The 24,572-nt window shown below is 44.8% G+C and overlaps 2 protein-coding genes across 7 annotated transcripts; both read left to right on the top strand.

The window, feature by feature from the left end:
- Window positions 1-306: 306 nt before the first annotated feature.
- Window positions 307-15,541, top strand: LOC128409050 (tripartite motif-containing protein 10-like). Of its 5 annotated transcripts, XM_053379240.1 has the most exons (9): window positions 307-751; window positions 3,902-4,623; window positions 6,431-6,914; window positions 7,592-7,705; window positions 8,099-8,329; window positions 9,973-9,995; window positions 10,581-10,699; window positions 12,441-12,473; window positions 14,784-15,541. In XM_053379240.1, the coding sequence occupies exons 3-9, from the start codon at window positions 6,507-6,509 to the stop codon at window positions 15,341-15,343; spliced, it is 1,488 nt and encodes a 495-aa protein (XP_053235215.1). In that variant the 5' UTR covers window positions 307-751; window positions 3,902-4,623; window positions 6,431-6,506; the 3' UTR covers window positions 15,344-15,541. The 5 variants fall into 5 exon arrangements, with proteins under 5 accessions (XP_053235215.1, XP_053235214.1, XP_053235217.1 ...); XM_053379239.1 differs by lacking the exon at window positions 307-751 and having other exon boundaries at window positions 3,413-4,623; XM_053379238.1 differs by lacking the exons at window positions 307-751; window positions 3,902-4,623 and adding an exon at window positions 4,867-5,516.
- Window positions 15,542-16,485: 944 nt separating this feature from the next.
- LOC128409101 (zinc finger protein RFP-like) lies at window positions 16,486-24,365 on the top strand. 2 transcript variants are annotated; one of them, XM_053379317.1, is made up of 5 exons: window positions 16,486-18,641; window positions 19,634-19,656; window positions 20,640-20,758; window positions 23,588-23,776; window positions 24,076-24,365. In XM_053379317.1, exons 1-5 carry the CDS (start codon window positions 18,234-18,236, stop codon window positions 24,081-24,083), a joined length of 747 nt encoding a protein of 248 aa, XP_053235292.1. In that variant the 5' UTR covers window positions 16,486-18,233; the 3' UTR covers window positions 24,084-24,365. The 2 variants fall into 2 exon arrangements, with proteins under 2 accessions (XP_053235292.1, XP_053235291.1); XM_053379316.1 differs by having other exon boundaries at window positions 23,588-24,365.
- Window positions 24,366-24,572: the final 207 nt, after the last annotated feature.

Genomic DNA, 24,572 nt, shown 5'->3' with positions numbered 1-24,572 from the left:
ATGGCAGTGTTAGGGGGAAGCACTAGCCAAGGGCTGCATCAGAAACCTGATATGGAAAGGTGAGGTAAGTTAAAATCATATGGGTTAGATGATCCTTGGAATCCCTTCCAACACTACAGTTCTATGATTCTATGAAAAGCAAAGAGCAGTACAATAAGCATGACAATACTGCCAAGGTTTTTGGTTTTGTTTCTTACTCTTCCTCTCTTGGTTGACTTGAGGGAATTGAAAAGTATGGATAATTTTATTTGGCAAAGTAAGTTTCCCAGAGTGGATAATGTTACTATGCTAAGTAGTGTGATTTAGCTAAGTAGTGTGAACCTGCTTGGCTAACTTTGTTAAATATATCTCAGGAAAAGGAACTCTTTCAGTTGGAAGAGTTATTCATAAATTCATAAATTCCCCACTGGCCAAGATACTAGGGATACCTAGGAAGGACAGAGGAGATCTCATGAATTTTCATCAGAACATTTAAAATAAAAAAGAACGGAACTTAAGATTGGAAAATAATGGAGAGAAACCAGAATTGTTAGATGCATCCATACCTATCCAAAACTTTGGCATATGCTAGGCAGATTCACCCCAGTGGGCATCCACTGCAGGGGCTGATGGGTCTTCATTACAGGGCCTGTGGTAGGCAGTGAATTCCATTCTGAGTTTCCTCTTTTCCCTTCTAGGATGTTAAAAGAACTTTGCAGAGGTAAGGGGACCCTGCTCATCTCCAGTAATATCACTCCCTGAAACTTCACAGGTAAACTGGGAAAGAATATAATATAAAGTGGAATAGGAATGAAATGAATAATAATGATAATACTTCCCAGTATCTAGATTTGCCACACCAACAGCAAACTCTGTGATGGCTGCCCCACTAAGTCCCACACAGACACCTGTCCCATGGACCATCAGTGGGACTATTCCACAGAGTCCCACACAGTTACCTGTCACCAGAGTACATGGTTATTTGGGAGGTATATGATATCCAGGGACACAGGTGGCGCTGTGGTCTAAACCACTGAGCCTGTTGGTCGAGGGTTTTAATCCCTTCGAAGGGGTAAGCTCCCATTGCTCTCTCCCAGCTCCTGCCAACCCAGCAGTTGACTGCTATTTTCTCTAGTTCCTTCATCCTGATCTTCTTAGCTGCCAGCGCAGAGAGTGCTACTTTATAAGTAACAAAGTCATTGGTGTCGCTCAGCAGCCATTTCACCCTTTCCACCCTATTCAAATGTGTTCCACTTGTAAACAGGGGTTTTATAAATTGGTCTCTTGGGTCTATATATAACGGGCACTGCAATAAATAATGGCCCAGGTCCTCGACGCAGGGTTGTCCACACAGACAGAGTCTCTCTTCGTAATGTACTTTGCTGTACCGTCCATCCAACACCACCGAGGGCATCAATTGGAATCGTACTTTTGTAAAAGCGATTCTTAGTACGGCAAGTGGGAGCTTTGTCAGGTATCTGGCTCGGGCATGCTCCGTTTTGATAAGTGGGAACCATGGTGAGCTCTTGGAAAAAGCAATCATGGTTAGATCTCTTTCTGCATCGGACCTAAAGAGACAACTCTCTTAACTGCCTCTTTGTGGTCACCTGAAGATCTTGTTATTGATATTGGGACAAGAGGCATTGGTTGCCAGCCTTCCAGCATTTGGTCTGTTCCCGTTCTGTGTAAGACATAGTGGGGAATCTCTCCTCCAAAAGAGATTGAAGTCTTTTCACATAATTTAGGCACAGGGAATCAATTCTAGTCTGTATTGTTGTTACGTCAGCTTCAGCACGAAGAAGAGCAGCTGGGGTCCTGTTGGGGAGCGAGAGCCCTTTCCTGAGGAATTTGTTCTGCACTATTTCTAAGGCTTTGTTAGCCTTTAGGTCCATTCCCCATATCACTACTCCATGGAGCATCTGGGAAACCACTTTGCTGGCAAAGATTTTCAGCACAGTTTCTTCTAGTAACTGGCCACCCACCATAAAATAGAATTCCATTAATGCCCCACAAGCTTTCTGCGCTTTGAGTTTCGTAGCCTCAATGTGCCCCTTCCATGATAGCGTCTCAGTGAAGAGAACTCCCAGATATCGGAAGGAGTGTGTTTGCTCCAGATTCTGCTGGTCCATTTCCATTTGAATCTGGGACTACGCTTCCCAAAGACCATAATTTTGGTCTTGGGGTAATTCACGAGGAGGTCTTCCCACTTGAATACATGCTAAACGCTGTAAGCAGATTGTTAAGACCTAATTGGGAGAGTGATAGGAGACCACATCATTGGCATATAGCAGACAAGATATTTTCCTATTGCTAATTGATGGGACAGGGGATTGCGCCAGTGCTAGATGTGGCACCATATTATTTTGTACAAGTTGAAGAGTGTGGGAGCCAATATGCAGCCTTGTTTCACGCCATTCTACCCACTGTTTTAATATTTTCAAAGCTGGCATCCATCTTTCTTGGGAGGCAATGGAGGAGTGCGTCTTTGGGTGAGGTCAAGCTTGTTGGAAGATTGCAGTGCCTGCTGTGTCTGTAGAGACTGATGCAGGAGCGATGTTTTGTGTCAGCTGGGGCAGATGAAGGCGTCTAGTTGTGCTGCTGCAGATGAACCAGGGCATTTCATCTCTCTGTGCTCCTCCTAGCGGTCATTCCCCCTCTGGCTGCTGCTGTGAATACATGACCTGTCTGTCTCTAGGCACTGCAATCACCTGCAAGGGATTCCAAAATGCCGGGTTGATATTGTCAGCCTTTGTGTCATGTTTGCAGACATCTTTGAAACGCAGAGTTGGTCCGCCAGTGGGCCTGGTGCCTGAAGTCAGCTCCCCGCCAGATGAGATCCCAGAGCAGAGCAGGGGATTCATATTTCCAGGCCAGGAAGAGAGCGGTCTCTGCTAAGCACTTCTTTCTTGAAGCAGAGGCTGCTCCCTCACAACGACAGTGATTTGCGTTCTCATTCATTCATAAAAGAATTACACCCGCTAAGGACAACATGCTACCACAGTAAACAGGCATGGAAAGAATGCAAATCAGTTGAGGCTGCTCAAGACACCGCTAAGCAGCTGTCCAGGCCTGCCAGGATAAAAACAGCAACTGCCAAGCACATCAGCCCTGAGATGGCGAGTCATTTGCACACAGGGAAACACCCACAGACTGAGAACTGAGAAAGTGAAAGTCAGCTGTGCCTTCACTGTGAGGCAGCAGCCATGGCTGGTTCTGGGGGTCCCGTCCAGGATCTCTGTGCTGAAGCCACTTGTCCCATCTTCCTGGATTACTTCAAGGATCCAGTGACCACCGTGTGTGCGCATGATTTCTGCCGAGGCTGCTTGACCTAGTATTTGGGGGGGGGGGGGCATAGCCTTCCTGCTTCCAGTCCAGCCTTCCAATCAGGATTCAGACCCCATCATGGGACTGAAACAGCACTGTCCGATGATTTACAGCAGGCTAGAGAAAGAAGTTTCTCCCATGCTTTCTAGGCATGGGTCAAAGCAGTTTCTAGTTTGCCCCTCTGCTTTCCCTGGGAAAACCCACTGAATTAGGAACAAATGTCAATCCTCAGAAAAACTAATTGATCTTTTCCTCAATTCAGCTGCAAACAGCAAGCAGAGGTGGGTGTGACCCCCAAGTGGGTCCCTGGGGTCGGGTCTGCCCTAAAGTGCTTCCCTGATGGCACTATGGATAGAAGGAGGGGAAGAGCCAGGGGTCCAATGCAGAAAGTAAAAAAAGAATTCTTTGTCTGCATCCTGAAGAAAATGGGTGTGGAGGAACATTCATACAAAGTTCAAAGCTATCACTTATTAACCAAGCAATGCCACATTTATGATAGCTGATAAAAAGACCTGTTCAGGGGGGGAAACAAGGCTTTGTTTTATACAATTATAAATATATGCCAAAGGCCTGTTTTTTCTTATTCTTTTTGAAAAAGAGCTGTTCATGTTTGGGGTGAGATGAGGTGGTGAGCAAATGGTTGTTCTGTTAGGAGGAGAGAAGATGGAGGGGGAGAAGGAAGCTGAGCTCTCCCAGCAGAAGAAAAGAACAGTTGCAAGTTGTCGTCACAGCTGTACAAAGTGCACACCCTTTGCCCCTCCCTAAAGAAAGGGGAAGGAGACAGGAGCAGGAACAGCCGGGAAGAAGGAAAGGCAACCCCATAACTTCTTCTTGATCAAGTACACCATCTCCCTGCCCACAACAGAAGCTAGTCTGGGGTGAGTATCTGACAACCAAACCCCACTGCATGTTCCCAGGCTGCCCTTGGCCAAAGCAGGTCTATTTTCATTCAGTTCCCAATGTGTATAGAAGAGCCTTTTAACCGTTCCTCTTCCTTGCCTTCCCCCACCATTCAGCTGAAATTCAAGCACCTATGGGAATGCTGTTAGCTCTTGGAGAGGAGCTCCCATGGGTGTCAATGGATGTCTTGGCTGGGCACCCAAAGGAGGGCTTGGAGCCCTGCAATGGCTTCTGTCCTTGTCTGTCACCTTGGTGCCATTCCTGGGCCACTCTTGATGCAGTGCCAGGAAAGTGGACCTGCACATGAATGTGAGATTATGTCCCACTCAGTGACTGAGGGACCTCTCCATATTTCATGGAGCTCCATTATTCTTTCTGCTGAATAGTGAATACATGAAGCAGGCAAACATTTCTGAAAAGGTGACCTGTTTTGCTTTAACTTGGCAATTTTAAGGAGGAAGGTTTGTGGGGATGATAAGTTCAATTCTTCAGTGGAGCACATTTTCATTTGACAGACTGCCTTGTTTTAATAGTTATTTTAACTGCTCAACGTGTTTCATCATTTTTTACTTTGTAATGGCTTTGGCTACAGATGTTTTATTTATTTAACAAAATACTGCCTCATTGTAGAAGAACCTCAAAGGAGTTTATGAAAAAGATAAAAACAATTAAATTATCCCTTAAAAATTAAAACTATAATTTAAAACATTCAAAAAGTTAAAACCGCAGTAGGCTAGACTAAAACAAATGAAAAGCCATAGAAACTTTCTAATCATCTGGGTTGTCTTGTCTAAACAAGGCACTGAAAAGAAGACTCTGGTCAATAGGAAGGGAGTTCCAATGTTTTGGAGCCACCACACTAAATGATTGAGTTCTGACAGATGTAGGGCAGGTATTATGTGGCACCAGTAAAAGTGCCAATTCCTCCAATCGAAGCAGTCAAGTGGGCACATTTGGGGTAAGGTGATCTTGTAGGTAAATGATGAATGAGTGTGCAAACTGATTTTTCGTTTGGGTTTTACAGTTGAGTTTCAGGCAGTGGGACTGTTATATGGAAATTAGGGATTGACGTTTACAGCCCATCTCTCCATCAAGGGAGCCAGGATCCCTTAAGTCCATTATCAGTCAAAGAAGAATGAGTGGAGGGAGGAACCAGTGGAGGAAAGCAAATAAAATATTTGATGTCTGTTGCAACAGAGTTCCCCCTCCCCGTCCCCACCTTGCAAGGAAGTGAGGGGACCCAGAACAAAACTTTTAAAGATTTTAGAAATCGTACAGCCCTTAACCAAGGACCACCAAAAGTCATCATACAGGTACAGTGGTACCTCGGGTTACAGACACTTCAGGTTACAGACTCCGCTAACCCAGAAATAGTACCTCGGGTTAAGAACTTTGCTTCAGGATGAGAACAGAAATTGCGCAGTGGCAGCGGGAGGCCCCATTAGCTAAAGTGGTACCTTAGGTTAAGAACAGTTTCAGGTTAAGAACGGACCACCAGAACAAATTAAGTTCTTAACCCCAGGTACCACTGTACAAAGCATTTTGCGTGTGTTCAATTGACACGTGACCATGCACACACTCTTGGGGCCCAGAATGGGGACAGATTTGCATGCACTCTGCCATTGTGTGGGATGATGTGGACGGGGTGTTGCCTGTACAAACGACACAGAAAAGGGATGCACTTGTAAATCAGACCATGCTCATAATAATATGTTGGTCCAATAAGTTTACAAATCTGCCACTCAGAGATTTGAACAATACATGCTAATTGTTTTTCCGGGGCTTGCCAGAGCATCCTTTGGAAATGGTGTCAGAGTTTACTGACACAGACTGGCCCCTTTTCAAATACAGTGATTTGAAAGTATAAAGCCTTGCCAGGCTGTGGAAGAATGATTTTACCAAGAAGTTCCTTCTACCTACATGGAGGGGTCCCACAGTTCAGCTGGAGTCTAAAGGCAGCCTCGCTCTTGCTCTGTGAACTGTCTAAATTTTATACACTCAAATAGAATTTCTAGTTCTTCAGGGAATATTTCCTATATTTCCTAATTTTTTGAAGGCTGGAGGTTTGGCTTTCTTTGGTGAGTATGTGCCTATTATCTGCACGTACCTTAAAAATTATCTAACAGGACTAATTATGGAAGATATGTTTCATAAGAAAGTGAAATGCAGAGTTAGTTTCACTGGAAGTATGTGGAAACACTTAATACTGAATAGTTTTACCTTACAGGCATTTGTTCCCCTCCTAAGTTCATTCCCCTCCTGCTGCCTCTCATCTCAACAAAGCCACAGACTCTTCCTCTATCATGGCCTCATCCTCATCCACGGATGTGGGAGAAGAAGCCACATGCCCCATCTGCAGGGAGTATCTGACAGACCCTGTGACCTTGGACTGTGGCCACAACTTCTGCCGGGACTGCATTGTAAAGTATTGTGACACATGGGAACCAATGCAGGTGGGGGACTTGGAGTGTCCTGTCTGCAAAGCCCGAATGCAGAGAGGGAGTTTCCGCCCCAATTGGCAGCTGGCCAATATAGTGGAAAAAATTAAACTCCTGTCACCAAATAAAGGGGATCTGTGTAAGGGACACAAGGAAAAACTCCACCTCTTCTGTAAAGAAGATGAAGAATTGGTGTGTTTCGTTTGTGAGCGATCCCCAGAACATAAATCTCACATTGTGGTTCTCAAGGAAGAGGCTGCCCAGGAATACAAGGTAGGAAGTCATTTTGACACTTGCTAACACAATACTTTCATCTCTCTTTCGGTGTATATACAGTGGTACCTCGGGTAACATACGCTTCAGGTTACATACGCTTCAGGTTACAGACTCTGCTAACCCAGAAATAGTACCTCGGGTTAAGAACTTTGCTGCAGAATGAGAATAGAAATTGTGCTCCGGCGGCACGGCAGCAGCAAGAGGCCCCATTAGCTAAAGTGGTGCTTCAGGTTAAGAACAGTTTCAGGTTAAGAACAGACCTCCGGAACAAATTAAGTACTTATATGCTCTTAATGTTGCTGTAAAGCAAACGTCATAAATTGCTAATCTGTACATTCATGAGAATCAGAAATTGGGCCTCATTTCTGTGCTATCCAAAACAGAACAAAAACTTTGTTCTGCTTACAAAGCAACTTTTTAAAATGTGGTTTTGTTTTTAAAAGCACTGTTTTTCTGCACTTATACTAAAGGGTTCCTGTGTAATGTAATCATAATGATGAACTGGAGTAAGAATAAAGAAATGGAAGTTCTCATGCTTTAGATTTTTTTTAGTGTACATCAAAAAACCCTAGAAACTCCCAGAGCAATTATTAAGCAAAAATTGAATAGTAGGGCCCAGGTACTAGAAGTAAGCATAATATTAATTAGGGCCTGCAGCCCTAATCAAATCTTAGATTTTGTTTCCTCTTCAGACAATCATCTGTCGTCACCTGGAGCATCTGAGGAAAGAGAGAGAGAAAATTCTGGCTTACGAAGCAAACATGGGAAAGGAAAGCAACAACCTGTTTGTAAGTGTCACCATTACTACAAAGGGGACAAGTACTTGAAGGACCAAGTCATGATTGTTATGTTCTGAAGTTCTCACCCTGGGCCAGCAGGGGGATACTGTAGATAGTTATGCAAATGAAGGATCGAAAGTGACGTTCAGTGATTGGATAGTTTTAGAAAATTGTTACAGTTACGTTGTACTGGAGCTCTATATAAGCAGGCTGACTGAGCTCTTCAGTTCAGTTCTGTTCTGGCCTCTGAATAAACAAGAGCTGTTTGAAGAATCGCTGTGTCGTCTAATATGTTTGCCCACAACTTAACAATGATGTAGCCCCATTGCTGAGTGATTTACCATAAAATTGTTTCAAAACACTCTGCCTTCCTCTTTTCCTCTTTCTTCCTGGTTCTTGCAGAAATTAACAGAAACTGAGAGGCAGAATACACTGGAGAGGTTCAAACAACTGCACCAGTTTCTGGAAGAAGAAGAAAAGCGTCTGCTGAATGAAATAGAAGAGATGGAGAAGGAGATCACAAGAAGAAGGGAGGAGCAGCTGGCTAGACTCTCTGAGAAACTCTCCTCTCTTGAAAGGAGCATCCGGGAGATGGAGGAGAAGAGTCAGCAGCCAGCGAGTGAACTCCTGCAGGTGAGACTGTGGCAGGAACAGCCCAAAGTTCCTCTCTAATGGTTTAACCACACTTACCTTTTGCCTCGCTCTTTCCAGGCTGTGCCAAAGTGCTCTTTTCTTCCCCCCACAGAACTTCCCCACAAAAACTCACTCTTTAATGCTGAGTGCAACAAACGGCAATTCAGTTCTTCTGTGGATTGCCGTTTGCTTTGATTCAGCTTTAAAGAGCAGATTTTTGCAGGGAAAGCTCCAGAGGGGGGAAAAAGATGCTTGGACAACTATTTGTTTATTTATTAAATTTATATTCCTCCCTATACCTGGAGGTCTCAGGGTGGTTCACAGGGTAAAATTACAATATATAAAAATATAAAAACACAAAAAATATAAATATTGTTCTCATGTGGCCACTCTCTGGACCTCTCGTGGAGGGGACACATGAATAAGGGCCTCAGAAGATGATGTCAGGGTCTGGGTGGGTTCATATGGAAAGAAGCGGTCCTTGAGGTATTATGGCCCTGAGCCATTCAAGGCTTTATAGGTCAAAACCAGCACTTTATTTGGCAATTTTGTTTGGCAAAGGAAACACCTGAGAGTGGATACTATTCCAATGCGGACTCCTATGCACAAAAGGAGGACTGGCAGTCCCTAATTTAGCTTAATAGTATGAAGCTGCCCAGCTCACGTGGTTAAATTTAAGGATATCTCAGAAATTGGAAATGAAACTCTTTCAGTTGGAACCCTTATTCATAATTTCTCCTGTGGCCAATATACTATGGATACCTTGGAAAAACAGAGGAGAAGATCCCATGAATTTTCATCAGGTTTTAAAAAATAATAATCAGAAACAAATCTGGAGAACTAAACTTAAGATCAGAAAGATAAAAACTGAGAGAAATTGAAATGATAGATTAATCCAGGGGTAGGCAGTCTGAAGATGTAATGGCGTCCGGCACACTTCCCTGTGACCCTCTGAGACTTAAGATCTCTTCCTGGCTCCAAGCAGAGTATCGCAGCGGCGGTTTGTGCCTTTGTGTGGGTGCAATAAATCATAGTCTGTACGCAGGCTTCTTGCTAATCCAAGAAGGCTTTAATCATTGCACAGAAAAACATCATAAATCAGCCAGGAGATCGAGTGGACATCTCCTCGGCTCAACAGCTAAAAGTGAAAGTAACTCACACACAAAGAAAGATTCCTGTATGTGAACAAAACCACACCTCAGAATGCAGAGACTTCACACAGAACTGTTTAACCCTGTAAGTTCTAATTCTGCTCACAGGCAGCCTAAGGCCCGTGGGCCGGATGCGGCCCAATCGCCTTCTCAATCCGGCCCACGGGTAGTCCAGGAATCAGCGTGTTTTTACATGAGTAGAATGTGTGCTTTTATTTAAAATGCATCTCTGGGTTATTTGTGGGTCATAGGAATTCATTCATTACCCGCCCCCCATATAGTCCGGCCCACCACACGGTCTGAGGGACGGTGGACCAGCTCATGGCTGAAAAAGGTTGCTGACCCCTAGATAAATCCATTCCTATCCAAAACTTTGGAGTTTGCTAGGCAGACTCACCCAGAGGGCATCCCTTCCGGGGTCTGATGGGTCTTCATTATAGGCCCTGTGGTAGGCAGTGAATCCCATTCTTCTTTCCCTCTTTTCCTTTCTAGGATGTGAGAAGCACCTTGCAGAGGTAAGTGAATCCTGCTCATCTCCATTAATATCACTCTGTGAAACTGGGAAAGGTCCAGGAGGACAGGAAATAAAACCTGCCCCTCCAGGCTCTTAGGATGTGGTGAAAGGTTCCAACAAGGGAGCAGGAGTTGAGGTGTGTGCCATGTTCCTGAAAATATCTCAGCTGCAATACGTAACTTCAAGGTGTTCATGATAAGAGGATAGAAGAAACACGGGTTCATGATAAGAGGATAGAAGAAAGATATCACTTTTGTCAACAGCAGCAATCATCTTTTTCCCCTCCACATTGTAGGTAATGCAGCCGAAATTGAAAAGCTCTGAGCAGGATGGTATCACTTGATTTTATTTCTCCATTTGAGTAGATTTAACTGAGGAGATTCAGAGATCTGGGGCTGCTCCTTTGGCCCTCAGATGTCTGCCTCTGGAGTCCCTAGTAAGGAGGAATCATCTCCCCTTTGTGCCTCCATTCCTTTGTGTCTCCCTCTCGGCTTTCTACATTCTCTTTCCTCTTCTCAATTGCTTTCTTTTGCTGCATTCAGAAATTCTGCAATTGAATGGGTTAATGTTTATTTTTCCCCATCAGGTGTCAGCTAAGGGAAACATTTAAGAATCCAATGGATTTCCTATCAAAGTTGAAGAGGCGGATCTCAAATTTCCACGTTAAACATCCCATTCTGTATTTTGGGATGAAGGAAATCAAAGGTAATGAGTGGCTGCAAGAATTTTACACTGGACAATATATTAGTCCGAAAGTTGAACATGCCAGGCTCTTACTGTATTTTATTTACTCTTGCCACAAACAGCAATAGGAGCAAAGTCAGAATTTATTTTTGTTCCAGTGTTCAGTTCACAGTTGTACCAAACCTCCTTTTCATTTTGGTTCTTTATACTCCACTTGTGTTTTCCCATCCCGATGGGCATTAGAACGGCTCTTAACAAACACACCGTTACTCCACTCCCAGCTCAAGCTTGTTTCCCAGCTGTGAAATTATCTCCTAAGTTCTCTCTTCTTCCTCAGACTCCCACCAGCAGCTGACATACCTAGTGCTGCAACCATCATGATTTCCTGAGTGTTCTTGTGGTGTTTTGTTTTTTAAATCTCCTTGAAAATTCACCAGCCTCTCTTGGTGGTGGTTTAAAGGTAAACGTACCCCTGCCCGTACGGGCCAGTCGTGTCCGACTCTGGGGTTGCGCGCCCATCTCGCTTAAGAGGCCGGGGGCCAGCGCTGTCCGGAGACATTTCCGGGTCACGTGGCCAGCGTGACGAAGCTGCTCTGGCAAGCCAGCACCAGCGCAGCACACGGAAACGCCGTTTACCTTCCCGCTGTAAAGCAGTACCTATTTATCTACTTGCACTTAAGTGTGCTTTCGAACTGCTAGGTGGGCAGGAGCTGGGACCGAAAGACGGGAGCTCACCCCGCCGCAGGGATTTGAACCGCCGACCATGCGATCGGCAAGTCCTAGGTGCTGAGGTTTTAACCACAGCGCCACCCACGTCCCATTGGTGGTTTAATGCTCACTAAATTCACCAGCGTATTTCATCAGCAAATTTCTCCTAAGAAACAGATATTTGGCTAATGTATACAATTATTCAAGCAGTTTTCAGTAGGAGAATTCTATTTTGTGGGTGACTTTCACTAACATATTCAGCTTTATGCAGGGATTCCCCTAATATATCAGTCGGTTGGAGAACTTCATAGCAAAATTGAGATAAGTGTGTGTTTTGAAGGATTGCTGTGCTTCAGTTCCTGTATTGTTTCAGAAAGTGTGAATGCAAAATAAATTGAATTTCTGCCCCATTCTTGCTTCTACCAAAATGTTTGTTAAGAATCTGAAAGAATTTTAATTCTTTGGTCAGGCAAATTCTTCTTCTGCAAGTTTAATTTGTCATTATGGTTAACAATTTTGACTTCAATAATTGATTTTTCATCCTTCCAGTAGCACCTTAAAGACCAACTAAGTTAGTTCTTGGTATGAGTTTTCGTGTGCATGCACACTTCTTCAGATACCCATTCTTCAGATACCCACTTCTTCAGATACAGTGCATGCACACGAAAGCTCATACCAACTTAGTTGGTCTTTAAGGTGCTACTGGAAGGAATTTTTTTTTTTTTTTTGACTATGGCAGACCAACACGGCTACCTATCTGTAACTGATTTTTCATCCGTTTACCTGGGACAACTGTTAAGGTTATAGACAGCTCTCCCTTGCATTCTTTTAATACATTGATATTGCAGTGTTTCTGTCATTTCTCAGTTTAACATTTTTAAAAATTTTTATCTTTTCATACAGTTTTCTTATGTGTAATTGTTGGTTCCATATCAACATTTTACTTGAAATAAAGAAACAATTGATATTATGTCATTTAGTGAAAATGTTGTCACAAAATTATTTGAGGTATAAAAGTCTAGCTCTCAGTCTTTATATCTCTTTGCTTCCTCAGATGCTCTATCATTCGGAAGACATCCTCAGAAAGGTAACCTTTGTGATGGACCAAATTCAAGCACGAGTTGGGAGCTGGTGTTTCATTGGGGATTAAATGGTCTGTCCTTTCCTTGGTGTTATTCTAAGAGAGGGAGGAGTACTTCTCGTTCCCCTCAGTCTTCTCGTTCCCCTTTTGCTTTTGCTGGATCCTTTGGTCTTGCCCACATCTGAGCATGATTTGACTGTTAATTAGCACTTTTGCTCTATTCTATTTAGATGAGTAGTCCTCACACACAAATACAGTGGTACCTCGGGTTAAGTACTTAATTTGTTCCAGAGGTCCGTTCTTAACCTGAAATTGTTCTTAACCTGAAGCACCATTAGAATATTGTTCTCTATATGATCCCAAAAACTCTTTTAGGCATTTTCTCCTCTCTCAAATGTTACAGTAAAATGGGCCTCTCTTTGGAATGTCTGGGGAGAACAAGACTGGCATTGATGGAACAGGCTCAAATGTTTATTTTTCAAGGTTGTAAAGAGATAAGCAGAGGCTTGTGAGGCCATTGCAGGAAGGAAGGGGGGGGGGGCAAGCCCATGTAAGGACATAGGAAGTTGCCATAACTTGGTATTGTATTCTGCAAATGTATAAAAAGCTGGCTCGCTCAGAATTCGGGGGCAGCAGGCAATGAACATCAGCCTGTCTGTACCTTTTTTTGTCATGGCAAAAATAAATGATATTACTGCTGTCTAATTGACTCTTTGAAGCGATTTCTGATGCTCCAAGATAAAGGAACAAAGAAAAGGTCTAACATTTTAGCTAATGGGGCCTCCCACTGCTGCCGCGCCGCCGGAGCACAATTTCTGTTCTCATCCTGAAGCAAAGTTTTTAACCCGAAGTACTATTCCTGGGTTAGCGGAATCTGTAACCTGAAGTGTATGTAACCTGAAGCGTATGTAACCCTAGGTACCACTGTACCTGAATTTATCTATGAAGAGAGCATCTTCAGTCTTTCCCATTCATACCAGTAGGTGTTCCCTGTTGCATATGTTGCTATCTTCTAATTTGCTGATTCAGATCATGCTGATTTAATACCAGCAGGGCATGTGCACAGAGAGCTGCCCCCTTCCACTTGTTTTTCTCAAAATAATTCCCCACCCAGGAAGTAAAAAAACCACGGGGGGGGGGCTCCTGGTCATGGATTAAGCAGCAGAAACGGAGAGCTCCCAGAGAAAATATTTTAAAAGATGGATTACTCACTCTGAAAAACAAGTATTATGAGGTAAAGAATACAGAAACTTTTCAAGCAGGAATGTAATCTGGAGTAGTGAAAAAATAAACACAACTCCTTAATTTTGGGCTAGACGCCAGCCCTGGGCTAGACACCAAGCTTATCGGCTGGAAAAGAATTCCAAGCAAAAGGCTTGTGATTACAAAAATGGACAATTAGAAATGATTTGACCTCTTGCATTTAAATAGCAGAAGGCAAAAAGAAAGGATTAATTTCCAGGACAGTAAGATATTTGAAATTTCGGAGCAAATAACTGAACTGTAATGGCTTGGGGTTCTCTCCCACAGATGCGAGACACTCTGGTAGTAACTAACTCAGATTTATTGCTCAAACACATAAAGCATTGTGGAGCTCAGTCCTCGGCGTGTTCCCCCAAATTTGCTGTTGCCAAGTCTGAGCTCTGCCCCTTCCTTTTCCAACAACAGAACCCCCACTTTCTCTTTTTCTCTTTCCCGCTTCTCACAGACTCTCTCGAGCCTATGATTTTTCGGATCAGCTATTTCCGGTGTCCTTGTCTCTGAGTCCGAGCTGAAACTGACAGTCTATGTTTTCCCCCTTGGGCTCCCCACTTCCTACTCTGTGGTGAAACTATGGTGAAACTACCTCTGCAAGTCTGGGGCATGCAAATCTTGCCTACATTGATTTATTCCCTCTGATTTCAATGTAAGCCTCTGAAAGCCCCAAATGGCAATTCACACCGAGTGATTCAAAGGAGAATCATTTTTCTCCTCTTGCCCCCATCCCTTCCTCCTCTCCTTCACTGCATAGAAGAGCTGAGGGAATATTTTCTGGGTTGTTTTGCCTCATGACTGGATTGAGAGGAGGGACACAATGAAATATGTTGAGTAAAAAGGAACAAAAAAGCATTATTTAAAAACCTGCTGGGAAGGAATTTATTCTGAGGTGAGTCTGGCAGAAAGAAGGGAGGGTCCCAATCCTGAATGAAATGTGAGGACGCCCATTTATCTGAGAGGAAATCTGGTTCTTCTGGGTGTTTCTTGGATCAGGTTGTGCGTCTCAGGCTCTAGGCTGATTCTGCCTCTCTTCTCTTTCCCTCATCTTCTCCCCAACAGCAAATGTCACTCTGGATCCAGACACAGCCCATCCCAGGCTCATTCTGTCCGAGGATCGGAAAAGTGTGAGATATGGAGCCAAACTGCAAGACCTGCCTGACAATCCTGAGAGATTCAGTGACGTGCCTTGTGTGTTGGGATGTGAGGGATTCACAGCAGGCAGACATTTCTGGGAAGTCACTATGGAAAGTGGGGGGTGGTGGGCTCTGGGGGTTGCCAGGAAGTCTGTGAGGAGAAAGGGTAATCTCACCTCTTTCTGGTCACGTTTAGTAATGCATGCTTCCTTAACTGACTTAGGTTCTGAGGGAGGGATCTGGGCTGTGAAGAAGTCAGGAGGTGAGTACTTTGCCTTCACCTCCCCTGATTCCTCTCCTCTGTCCCTGAGTGAGGAGCCCAAGAGGATCCGAGTGACTCTGGACTATGAAGTGGGACGTGTGTCTTTTTCTGATGCTGACTCAGGAGACGAACTCCACACATTCTCAGGGGCCTCGTTCTCCAGAGAGACCCTCCTCCCTTTCTTTTATCTGGGGGGAAATAAAACCCACCTCAGTATCTCCTGAGGAGACGAAATTTGCCTCTCAGACCCAGTTGGAGTTTCTCTCCACACCAGAATGACTGAGATGAAAACATTTGCCAGTTTTGATCTGTTTGCAGAGAACCTTTGAGAGAAGTCACAATCAGCAGAAATAAGAAAAGAAACAAAACTTGGGATTTTCTCTTTCCTTCCCTTTCCTAGAATTTCCTCTGCAGCTGAGTCCTTAACAAACCATAACACTTTAACTGTGTCAATTAACAATCTGTTCATCAAAAGGGTTCAGCCTCCACCAACTTTAATCTTCTTTTCATTGCTTGCCTACACCAACTATTAAAATACACACGTATTCCTAGAAAACAGTCCCTTTCCACTTTTGCTACTAAAGCTCATTTTAATTTGTTACATCACACATACTGTTTGCATTTCCTTCCAACTAAAGCACCAACTTAACCCCCCCCTGCAAATTTTATCCTCACTGTGGGAGCCAGGAAGTCATGGCAAAGGTTTGTAGTGCCACCTGGTGTCTTCCTGACCTCAGTGACCTGCATGTCCGTGCCTTACAATGTATTAGGATGTATTGACCTTAAATGGAGTTGTGTTTCCTCTGGGCAGTGATGACCCTATATGGTGTGGGTGGGTTTAAGCCTTGGCCGGATGAGGTAACATGAGACACTGGAATGCAGCCATGCGGCTGGAGAGAACAAAGGATAATAAAAACGGACCGGAGAGGGAGAGGATGTGTGAAAAAGAGCTGCCCTCAGTCCAAGGAAATATTGTTGCTTTTCTGCGTCTTTATTTTATGCTAAATTACGCCATTTGGAACAGCTGGACTGCTACACCTCACCACCTCTACACTTCCTCAGACATAAGTATCTCTGAATTCTGTGAGGCCTCTGGCTCATTGTTTTTGGAATTGCTTCATTAATCTTTTGTTTTAACAATTGGATTCTCTACATCAGGGGTAGCCAACATTGTGTGTCCTGGATGACGTTGGACCACAACTCCCATCAGCCCCAGCCAGCATGACCAGGAGTCAGAGATGATGGGAGTTGTAGTCCAGCAACTTGGCTATGTGTGCCCTATGTAAGGCACATGGAGACTTTGCTGTGGTCCCTAACTTAGTTATGGGATGCACCCCCAATGACATTTTTTTCAAAGTCGGCAGGATCTCCCCCACCCACTGGCTTTTAGTAACTAGTTTAATATACTTTAATCTTTAAAAATATATTGTTTTCTCTGTTGCTGGTTTTTGGTGCTCTGTTAATTGTTCATGATCTTATGCTGTCGTTATGGTTTTACATTAGTTTTTGTTTTGGGGGGGGGGACAGCTTTTGTATTATTTTCAATCATTTTTTTTTTGGTATTTTATGGATTTCAAATTTTGGTTATTTGGGAGGTATATGCAAGTTGAAAAAAAAGAAGCAGTATTAACGAAAAGCTCCTAAACCTCCATTGCAGGATGTTGAGGAGCCCTTCAACTTTTTGTGGGTGCAAACTGTGATGTGTCATTGATGCAATAATATGCCTTAGTCATGGATTGATGCTGGACTATCCACACATCCACTGTGCTTCAGTAGCTATTCTGCAATATTTCCAGAATGTTTCCCCGTTATTGCCATTTGGAAGGGCACTCCTGGGCTATAATGAAACAAAAGAGGACCAAACAGAAAATCACAACAGAACATTTCTGGCATGAAAATTTATGGGATTTCTGAAGGAAGCAACAGGACATGACTGATAAGAAATGAAGAAGTTATGACCACTGCAAACATTTATAGGCAGAAATGGTCTTGAAACTGGGATTGCATGAGTTCCCAGAGAGATATCATCACAATTACACAATAAAAGGAATATGTATATATCCTGGGAGTGTTTGCACTTTGTCTTGGAGTGGGATGATTGCTGAGAGCGCTGACTCTGGGTGAATGTGGGCTGAGGATCATAGTCAAAAAAGACAAAGAAAAACCCATTCTGCCCACTATTTTAATAAATTCAAAGCTGGCACCCATCTGTCTAGGGAGACAATGGATGAGTGAGCCTTTGGGGCTTAAGTCAAACTCAGAAGGTTACAGCGCCTGCTGTGGCTGTAGAGACCAATACAGGAAAGGAAAAGGGAGGAATCGCAACGTGAGAATCCCACTCGCACTCCCCGCTCTCCCTTTGCGCCTGCGGCCTCTCCGGAGCGTGCTTCTCCTGGGGACTCAGCTGGCGTCCCTCCAGGGGTTAATGTTGCCAGCCTTCATGTCATGTTTGCAGATACAGTGGTGCCTTGGGTTACATACGCTTCAGGTTACAGACTCCGCTAACCCAGAAATAGTACCTCGGGTTAAGAACTTCAGGATGAGAACACAAATTGTGCTCCGGCGGCGCAGCAGCAGCAGCAGTGGGAGGCCCCATTAGCTAAAGTGGTGCTTCAGGTTAAGAACAGTTTAAGGTTAAGAACAGACCTTCAGAATGAATTAAGTACTTAACCCGAGGTACCACTATATCTTTGTAACACAGAGGAAATCTGCCAGTGGGCCTGGTGTCTGAAGCCAGCTCCCAGCCAGATCAGATCCCAGAGCAGAGCAGGGGACATAAGATGTCTATGCCAGGAGAAGAAGGCAGTCACCGCTAAGCACTTCTTTCTTGAAGCAGAGGCTCCTCCCCTACAATGTCAATGATTTCTGTTCTCATATTCATTCATAAAATGATTTACACATCACCCCCTCAAGGCAGCACACTGCAAGAATACACAGGCATTAAAAGCAATGCAAAACAATGCTAAGCAGCTGTGCGGGCCTGCCAGGGTATAAACAGCAACAGCCAATCGGGTCAGTTCTGAGATGCTGAGTCATTTGCAGGCAGGGAAACTCCCTGAAGCTGAAAACTGAGAAGGTGAAAGTCAGCTGTGCCTTCACTGTGAGGCAGCAGCCATGGCCGGTTCTGGAGGTCCCATCCAGGATCTCTGTGCTGAAGCCACTTGTCCCATCTGCCTGGATTACTTCAAGGATCCAGTGACCACTGCGTGTGGGCATGATTTCTGCCGAGGCTGCTTGAGCCGGTACTCTGGGGTCGTGGGCTCACAGCCTTCCTGCCCTCAGTGCAGATATGCAGTTCAGCCAAGGAGTCTCACCCCCAATCGGAAACTGGCTAACTTTGTAGAAATAACCAAGAAGCTCAGCCTTCAAGAGGAGAAGCGGGGAGTGTGTGAGAAGCACCAGGAGCCCCTGAAGCTATTCTGCAAGGAGGACCAAACCCCCATCTGTGTGGTGTGCGACAGGTCCAGGGAGCATGAAAACCACAAGGTGATCCCTCTGGAGGAGGCTTCCAGGGAGTTTAAGGTAGGATATCACTCTGAAATCTTAACAGGGCAATGAATAGCTGTGGATTTTTCTTGGGACGTTTTCTGCAGATTCACCCAGCGAGTCATTATCCAGTCCAAATTAGGCTAATTGTATTAGTACCGCTTACATGTTGTTTAATTAAGCAATTAGCAGCTGAGGAGAAGTCGGGGGGCTGCTGGGTGGCGGGGGGTGGTTGTGAGTTTAATTCTTTCTCTTCCACGGTGCCATAGCAAACTTGCTCTGAAATGGTAAAGGGTAACAGACTGAAATTTGGGGATGGTGTATGGGTGGCTATTTGGGACGGTAACCTAGAAGAACTAACCTGCAGGTCTAATTATGTGTGAACTGCACAATGAAAAGTGTGCTGAAGTTAAGTTTTTTGCACACAGAATTGGATGTGAATGTTATGCAGATTTGCATACAAACATGAGAAATTCATGCAATAATGCTAATTAGTTTTATTTTATTTTTTCCTATAATTTTTATTAAATTTTCTGTTTTACATTTTTGAGTATTTATTTAAACAACCTTAAAATATTATTATTTATTTTTATTTTATTTTATTTATACCCCGCCCATCTGGCTGGGTTTCCCCAGCTACTCTGGGTGGCTTCCAACAGGATATTAAAAACACAATAAAAGGTCAAACATTAAAATCTCCCCTAAACAGGGCTTACTTCCCTTCTTCTCGTTCCATGATTCATTTTGCATAACGTAAATCCCTGCATATTTTACATAAACATAATGCCAATGGCTTTTTTTTTTTTTTTTAGTTCTCTGTTAAAATTAAACTGATATGGAAATGTGGGGAACTGAAGGAAACTGACAGAAATTAAAACTGACTAGTTCACCCATCCCTATCCCGAACCCTGGTGTGGGCTAGGGTGACTAAGTCTCAACAGTGCATCCATTCCAGGGTCTGAGCGGTCTTCATACTGGAGACTGTGGTATGCAGTGAATTCCCTTCTTTCTCTCTCTCCCTCCTCTAGGATGTGAGAGGCATCTTGCAGAGGTAAGTGGATCCTGTTCATTTGTATTAGCATTGCTCCACAAGGCCAGGAAGGGTCCAGGACCCCATACATGTAACCTGGCCCTCCAGGGGCTCCTGGGGGAGAGACAGGCACCCAAACCCAACAGCATTTCACAGGTAAACATAGGGCCCCCTCTTTTCATCTTGCCAGGGCCAGAGCACTCCCTACGCCCACCTCCCATTCGCATGGCTAGACGATCTTCTCTGTCTTTTGTACATCGGATTCATTTAATCTGGGATAGTTCCAAACATCTATACAAATACAAATATATATACCTATACCTATAGGTATAATCAAGGCAAAGATGGATTTTGGCATCCAAATGGAAGGCGGCAGGGACAGCCAGGGCAGGAAGCACTGGTTCCCATCTTCCTGAAGGCTGACTTCTTTTTGGCTGGGCCACCTGTCCGTCTCACCAGGTCACCTTCTCCTAACCTACCATGTGTCACAGGCATATTGAGAAAGGCCCCTGACCGAAGAGCAGGCAGAGAAGTAGCCACCCTACTTCCTCTGCTCTCAGGACACACCTTGCTGCCTCTGTCTCTGCACTGAGAACCTGCTGTACCTCTTTCACTAAAGGCTATTGTGCGGGAGAGAAAACAGGGCTCCTGTTTGGGGGACATGCCAGAGTCTCTGTGGGTGAGGGGTCCTGGGGGATGCCCATCAGGTTCTTATCTGTGCTCCCTGCATGGGGTTGGGACAGAGGAACTCTTGGCATGATTGATTCTATTTCTACATTTGAGGAGATGTAAGTGAAGAGGCTCAGAGACCTGGGGCTGCTGTTTTGGCCTTCAGATGTTTGGTTTTGGAGTCCATCGTCAGGAGGAATCTCCTCCCCTCTGTGCCTCCATCCATCTGTGCTTGCCTCCCCCTCTCCGCTTTCTAAAGTTTCCTTCCTCCTATCAATTCCTTTATTTTGTTGTACTTTGGATTTGAGTGGGTTACCCTTGGTTTTTCCAAACAGCTGTGAGAAAATGGAGACATCTGAGAATCCACTGGCTCTCCCACCAGAGCCAAGGAGCAGGTCCTTGGAATACTGTGTTGTAAATCCCGTTCTAGATGTTAACATGGATCAATTCAAAGGTAATGAAGTATGGCTGCAAGGGTTTTAGGATGGACATTGTATAAGTCGAAACCATGAAGTCTTATTGACTTTAATTGGTTCTTGCCACAGACTGTGGTAGCACCAGCAGAATTACCTTTGAAATGTGGAAGGAATCATAGAACTGTAGAATTGGAAGGGACCCTGAGAGTCATCTAGTTCAAGCCCCTGCAATGTAGGAATCTCAACTAAAACATGCATGGCAGATGGCCATCCAACCTCTGCTTATAAACCTCCACGGAAGGAGAATTTACCACCTCCCGAGAGAGGCCTTTCCACTGTCAAACAGCTCTCACCCTCAGAAAGTTCTTCCTGATGTTTAGTCTGAATCTCCTTTCTCCTAAAGAAAGGTGGAGAAAGCTGTTGCACCTTCTCCTCCAGCCAGGCAGCCATGCTCTCCCCAGAGAGGCTCGCTTGGCACCTTCCTTACATATCTTTAAATGGACCCCTGACCATTAGGTCCAGTCGTGGCCGACTCTGGGGTTGCGGCGCTCATCTCGCTTTATTGGCCGAGGGAGCCGGCAGACAACTTCCGGGTCATGTGGCCAGCATGACTAAGCCGCTTCTGGCAAACCAGAGCAGCGCATGGAAATGCCGTTTACCTTCCTGCCGGAGCGGTACCTATTTATCTACTTGCACTCTGATGTGCTTTCGAACTGCTAGGTTGGCAGGAGCAGGGACCGAGCTCACCCCGTCGCGGGGATTTGAACCGCCGACCGGCAAGCCCTAGGCTCTGTGGTTTAACCCACAGCACCACCCGCATCCCTACATATCTTTAGGCACCGGGTAAAAACATTCCTCTTCTCCCAGGCCTTTGGCAGTCTCTTGAACTATGAGGGGGTGGGCAGGCTATTGCTTTTGTTTGTTACCTTGTTATGTAGTTTTGTGTGGACACTGTGGGTTGCGAACGTGATCCGTGCGGGAGGCACGTTCGCAACCTGCAGCGTCCGCAACCTGCAGCGCCATGTCTGCGCATGCAGAAGTTGCGATTTGGCGTGTCTGCGCATGTGTGAGTGCTGCAACCCAGAAGTAACCCGTTCCAGTACTTAGGTTTTGGTGCGCCCGTAACCCAAAAATGCACAACCTGATGCGTCTGTAACCCGAGGTATGACTGTATTGCAAACCACCCTGAGGTCCTCAGATGAAGGGCAATATAGAAATTTTAATCATCATCATCAACAACTTCCCCTTGCTGCAGGTGTAGCTTCCTACATGCTCAGGCAGGAAAACAAAAATGGCTCAGGTTTTGCAGTAGCAGCTCCCTCACCATTTGTGTCTTTTGCTTCTACATACATTGTGACACAACCCTCTGAGCCTCCCCCTCCAAGTCCCTCGCAAATGCCCTTGTTTGCTAGCCCTGTTCACAAACTCCTGGTTGCGAGGTCCCAGAGACCGAGGGCAGCTATGTAGACCTGAGGGCTGTTAACTTCACTCCCAACAGAGTCAGTTGCTTGCTTCCTCCTCCAGCCTCTCTTCCTTTCAGCAGCAGCCCGTCCACCTGAGATCATGCTGAAATATACTCAGAGTTGAGTGTGGACTTCATGCTCTTTATTCAGCTCAGAGTAGTGAGGAATGGAAGTTTCCCCAAAATACATTATTTACACAATGGGCCCCATGTGATTGGCTAATTCTGGAATTCTCCTGTAGGCCAATCAGGTTGTGCATTCACTTCCACCTGCGGACCAATCAGACTGCTGCATTCTGAATCCTATTGTTCTAGGACCAATCAGACTGCTGCATTTTGGATCCTATTCAACTCAGTACATAACACATGTGCAGCATGAAAATGCAAGCAGGCCTTTTGTTAATTCAAAAGATGCAAGCTCTCTTTGTTCTGTTTCTTCTAGCAATCTCTCACCAGTCACTGCTCCTACAGCTTTGTTTACTAGCTCTCTTCTCAGTCAAGCTACCCCTATCTAAATAATGCCCCATATGGACGGTCAGTCTAAGGAAGTCTTAGGAAGAAATGGTGGTTGTGACAAATAAAGGCAGCCAGCACCATATTCACTTTTAAGCCCACATGCCCCAAATAAATGCATATTCCTAAGCTTCCGTTCGTTGGAGAACTGCATAGCAAAATGCAGAGAAGTGTGGATTTTGGAGGAGTGAGGTGTTTTGCTTCTCATCTTGTTTTGGAAAGTGTGGCTTTAACAGATTCACCTTTAAATCTTAATTGTATTTAATTCCACCCCTGTCACTACCTCTTCTTCAGTGTTCTGTATGAGCCGCCTGGCAAATCTCCTCTCTTGCCCCCATCCATTCCCCCTCCGCTTCACTATATACAAAAGCTCCACCAACATTTTTCTGGGTGGTTTTGCTTTTTGTGAAGGGTGCCTGGATTGACAGGGGGGCATAAAAAATAAACCTGGTTCAAAACACTGAACAAAGAAGATATTATTTCTTGAGAAGGAGGGGAGTGTCCCAATCCTGACATCAATGCATGAATGGGTTCATCCAGACTTCCTTTTGTGCTATGTTTATAGGCATAGGTCTGAGCACGTTCTTTCTTTTTGCCCAGGCGCTTTCCCTGCAAAAACTCACTTTTCACCACTGAATTGGAGCAAATGGCAATCTACCCAAATCGCCATTTCTTCTGACTCATCCTTAAACAGCAGGTTTTCCTGGGGAAAGTGGTGGTGGATGAGTGTTTAGATCCACAGCTTTAAAGTACAGGATTGTGCCTAGAAAGTGTGGGGCCAAAGACAAGTGTGGATGAGCCCAAAGACCCTGAGGTGTTTCCTTGGATCAAGACCTCTGTCTCTGACTCTTGGCTGATTCTGACTCTCATTTCCTCATCTTCTCCCCAACAGCAAATGTCACTCTGGATCCAGACACAGCCCATCCCATTCTCATTTTGTCTGAGGATCTTCAAAGTGTGAGATATGGAGCCAAACTGCAAGACTTGCCCAGCAATCCTGAGAGATTCAGCCAACGTCCTTCTGTGATGGGACTTGAGGGATTCACAGCAGGCAGACATTTCTGGGAAGTTGTTGGGGCAAGTGAGGAAGGATGGGCTGTGGGGGTTGCTAGGAAGTCTGTGAGGAGGAAGAACTACTTTCCCTTAAGTCCCGAGGGAGGGATCTGGGCTATGGGGAGATGGGAAGGAGAGTACAGGGCCTGTGACCCCCCTAACTACTCTCTTCTGCCGCTGAGTGGGGAGCCCAGGAAGATCCGAGTGGCTCTGAACTATGAAGCGAGGGAGGTATCTTTTTTCGAGGCTGACACAGGAGCCCATCTCTACACGTTCTCAGGAGCCTCCTTCTCTGGACAGACACTCTTCCCTTTCTTTTTTCTTCAGAGAAATGAAACCCACCTTAGGATCTCCTGAGAAAAACAAATCTGCCTCACGGGCCTGGTTGGGAGTTGGAGCCGAGAAATATCAGTATATAACCAACATATTTATTCATCACCAGCCACCAAGAATCATAAAATACAAAAAAAAAGTAAATAAAAAGGGGACTACTGTTGTGTTGTGGAATAATCTTATGAAACATAGAGGTTCCTTGTTGAAAAGGGAGGTGCCCTCTATACATGCTCAGGCCTTTTATTTCTGACGCTCAAAGTTCCTAAGTAAAATTTTCCTCGTCACATTCTTTCCCACCCCTCAGCCTTTTTCAACCCACTTTTAACACCTAGGTCTTTATTTATTCCCTGTACAGTCCTGTCAACCCGGACAGGGTGGTGGGTGTGGTTGTGAATACGTTTACAAAGAGCCGAAGCAGAGTTTTTTAAATAACCCCCCCCAAGCTTTTCTCTTGGGAATTATAGGGACAGAACTACCTAAAACTTGTCATG

Source organism: Podarcis raffonei, chromosome 2 (assembly GCF_027172205.1).
Source record: "Podarcis raffonei isolate rPodRaf1 chromosome 2, rPodRaf1.pri, whole genome shotgun sequence".
Lineage (NCBI taxonomy): Eukaryota > Metazoa > Chordata > Lepidosauria > Squamata > Lacertidae > Podarcis > Podarcis raffonei.
Note: the sequence above shows the minus strand (reverse complement) of the source record. Positions and strands in the feature narration are given on the sequence as shown.

Bases quoted from the DNA above. Each gene is read 5' to 3' on its own strand.
- LOC128409050 (XM_053379240.1), top strand. From the start codon at position 6,507: ATGGCCTCATCCTCATCCACGGATGTGGGAGAAGAAGCCACATGCCCC. The intron at 6,915-7,591 runs GTAGGAAGTCAT...ATCAAATCTTAG, and splicing joins AGGCTGCCCAGGAATACAAG to ATTTTGTTTCCTCTTCAGAC. The intron at 10,700-12,440 runs GTAATGAGTGGC...TTGCTTCCTCAG, and splicing joins TGGGATGAAGGAAATCAAAG to ATGCTCTATCATTCGGAAGA.
- LOC128409101 (XM_053379316.1), top strand. From the start codon at position 18,234: ATGGCCGGTTCTGGAGGTCCCATCCAGGATCTCTGTGCTGAAGCCACT. The intron at 18,642-19,633 runs GTAGGATATCAC...TCCCTCCTCTAG, and splicing joins AGGCTTCCAGGGAGTTTAAG to GATGTGAGAGGCATCTTGCA. The intron at 19,657-20,639 runs GTAAGTGGATCC...TTTTCCAAACAG, and splicing joins GTGAGAGGCATCTTGCAGAG to CTGTGAGAAAATGGAGACAT.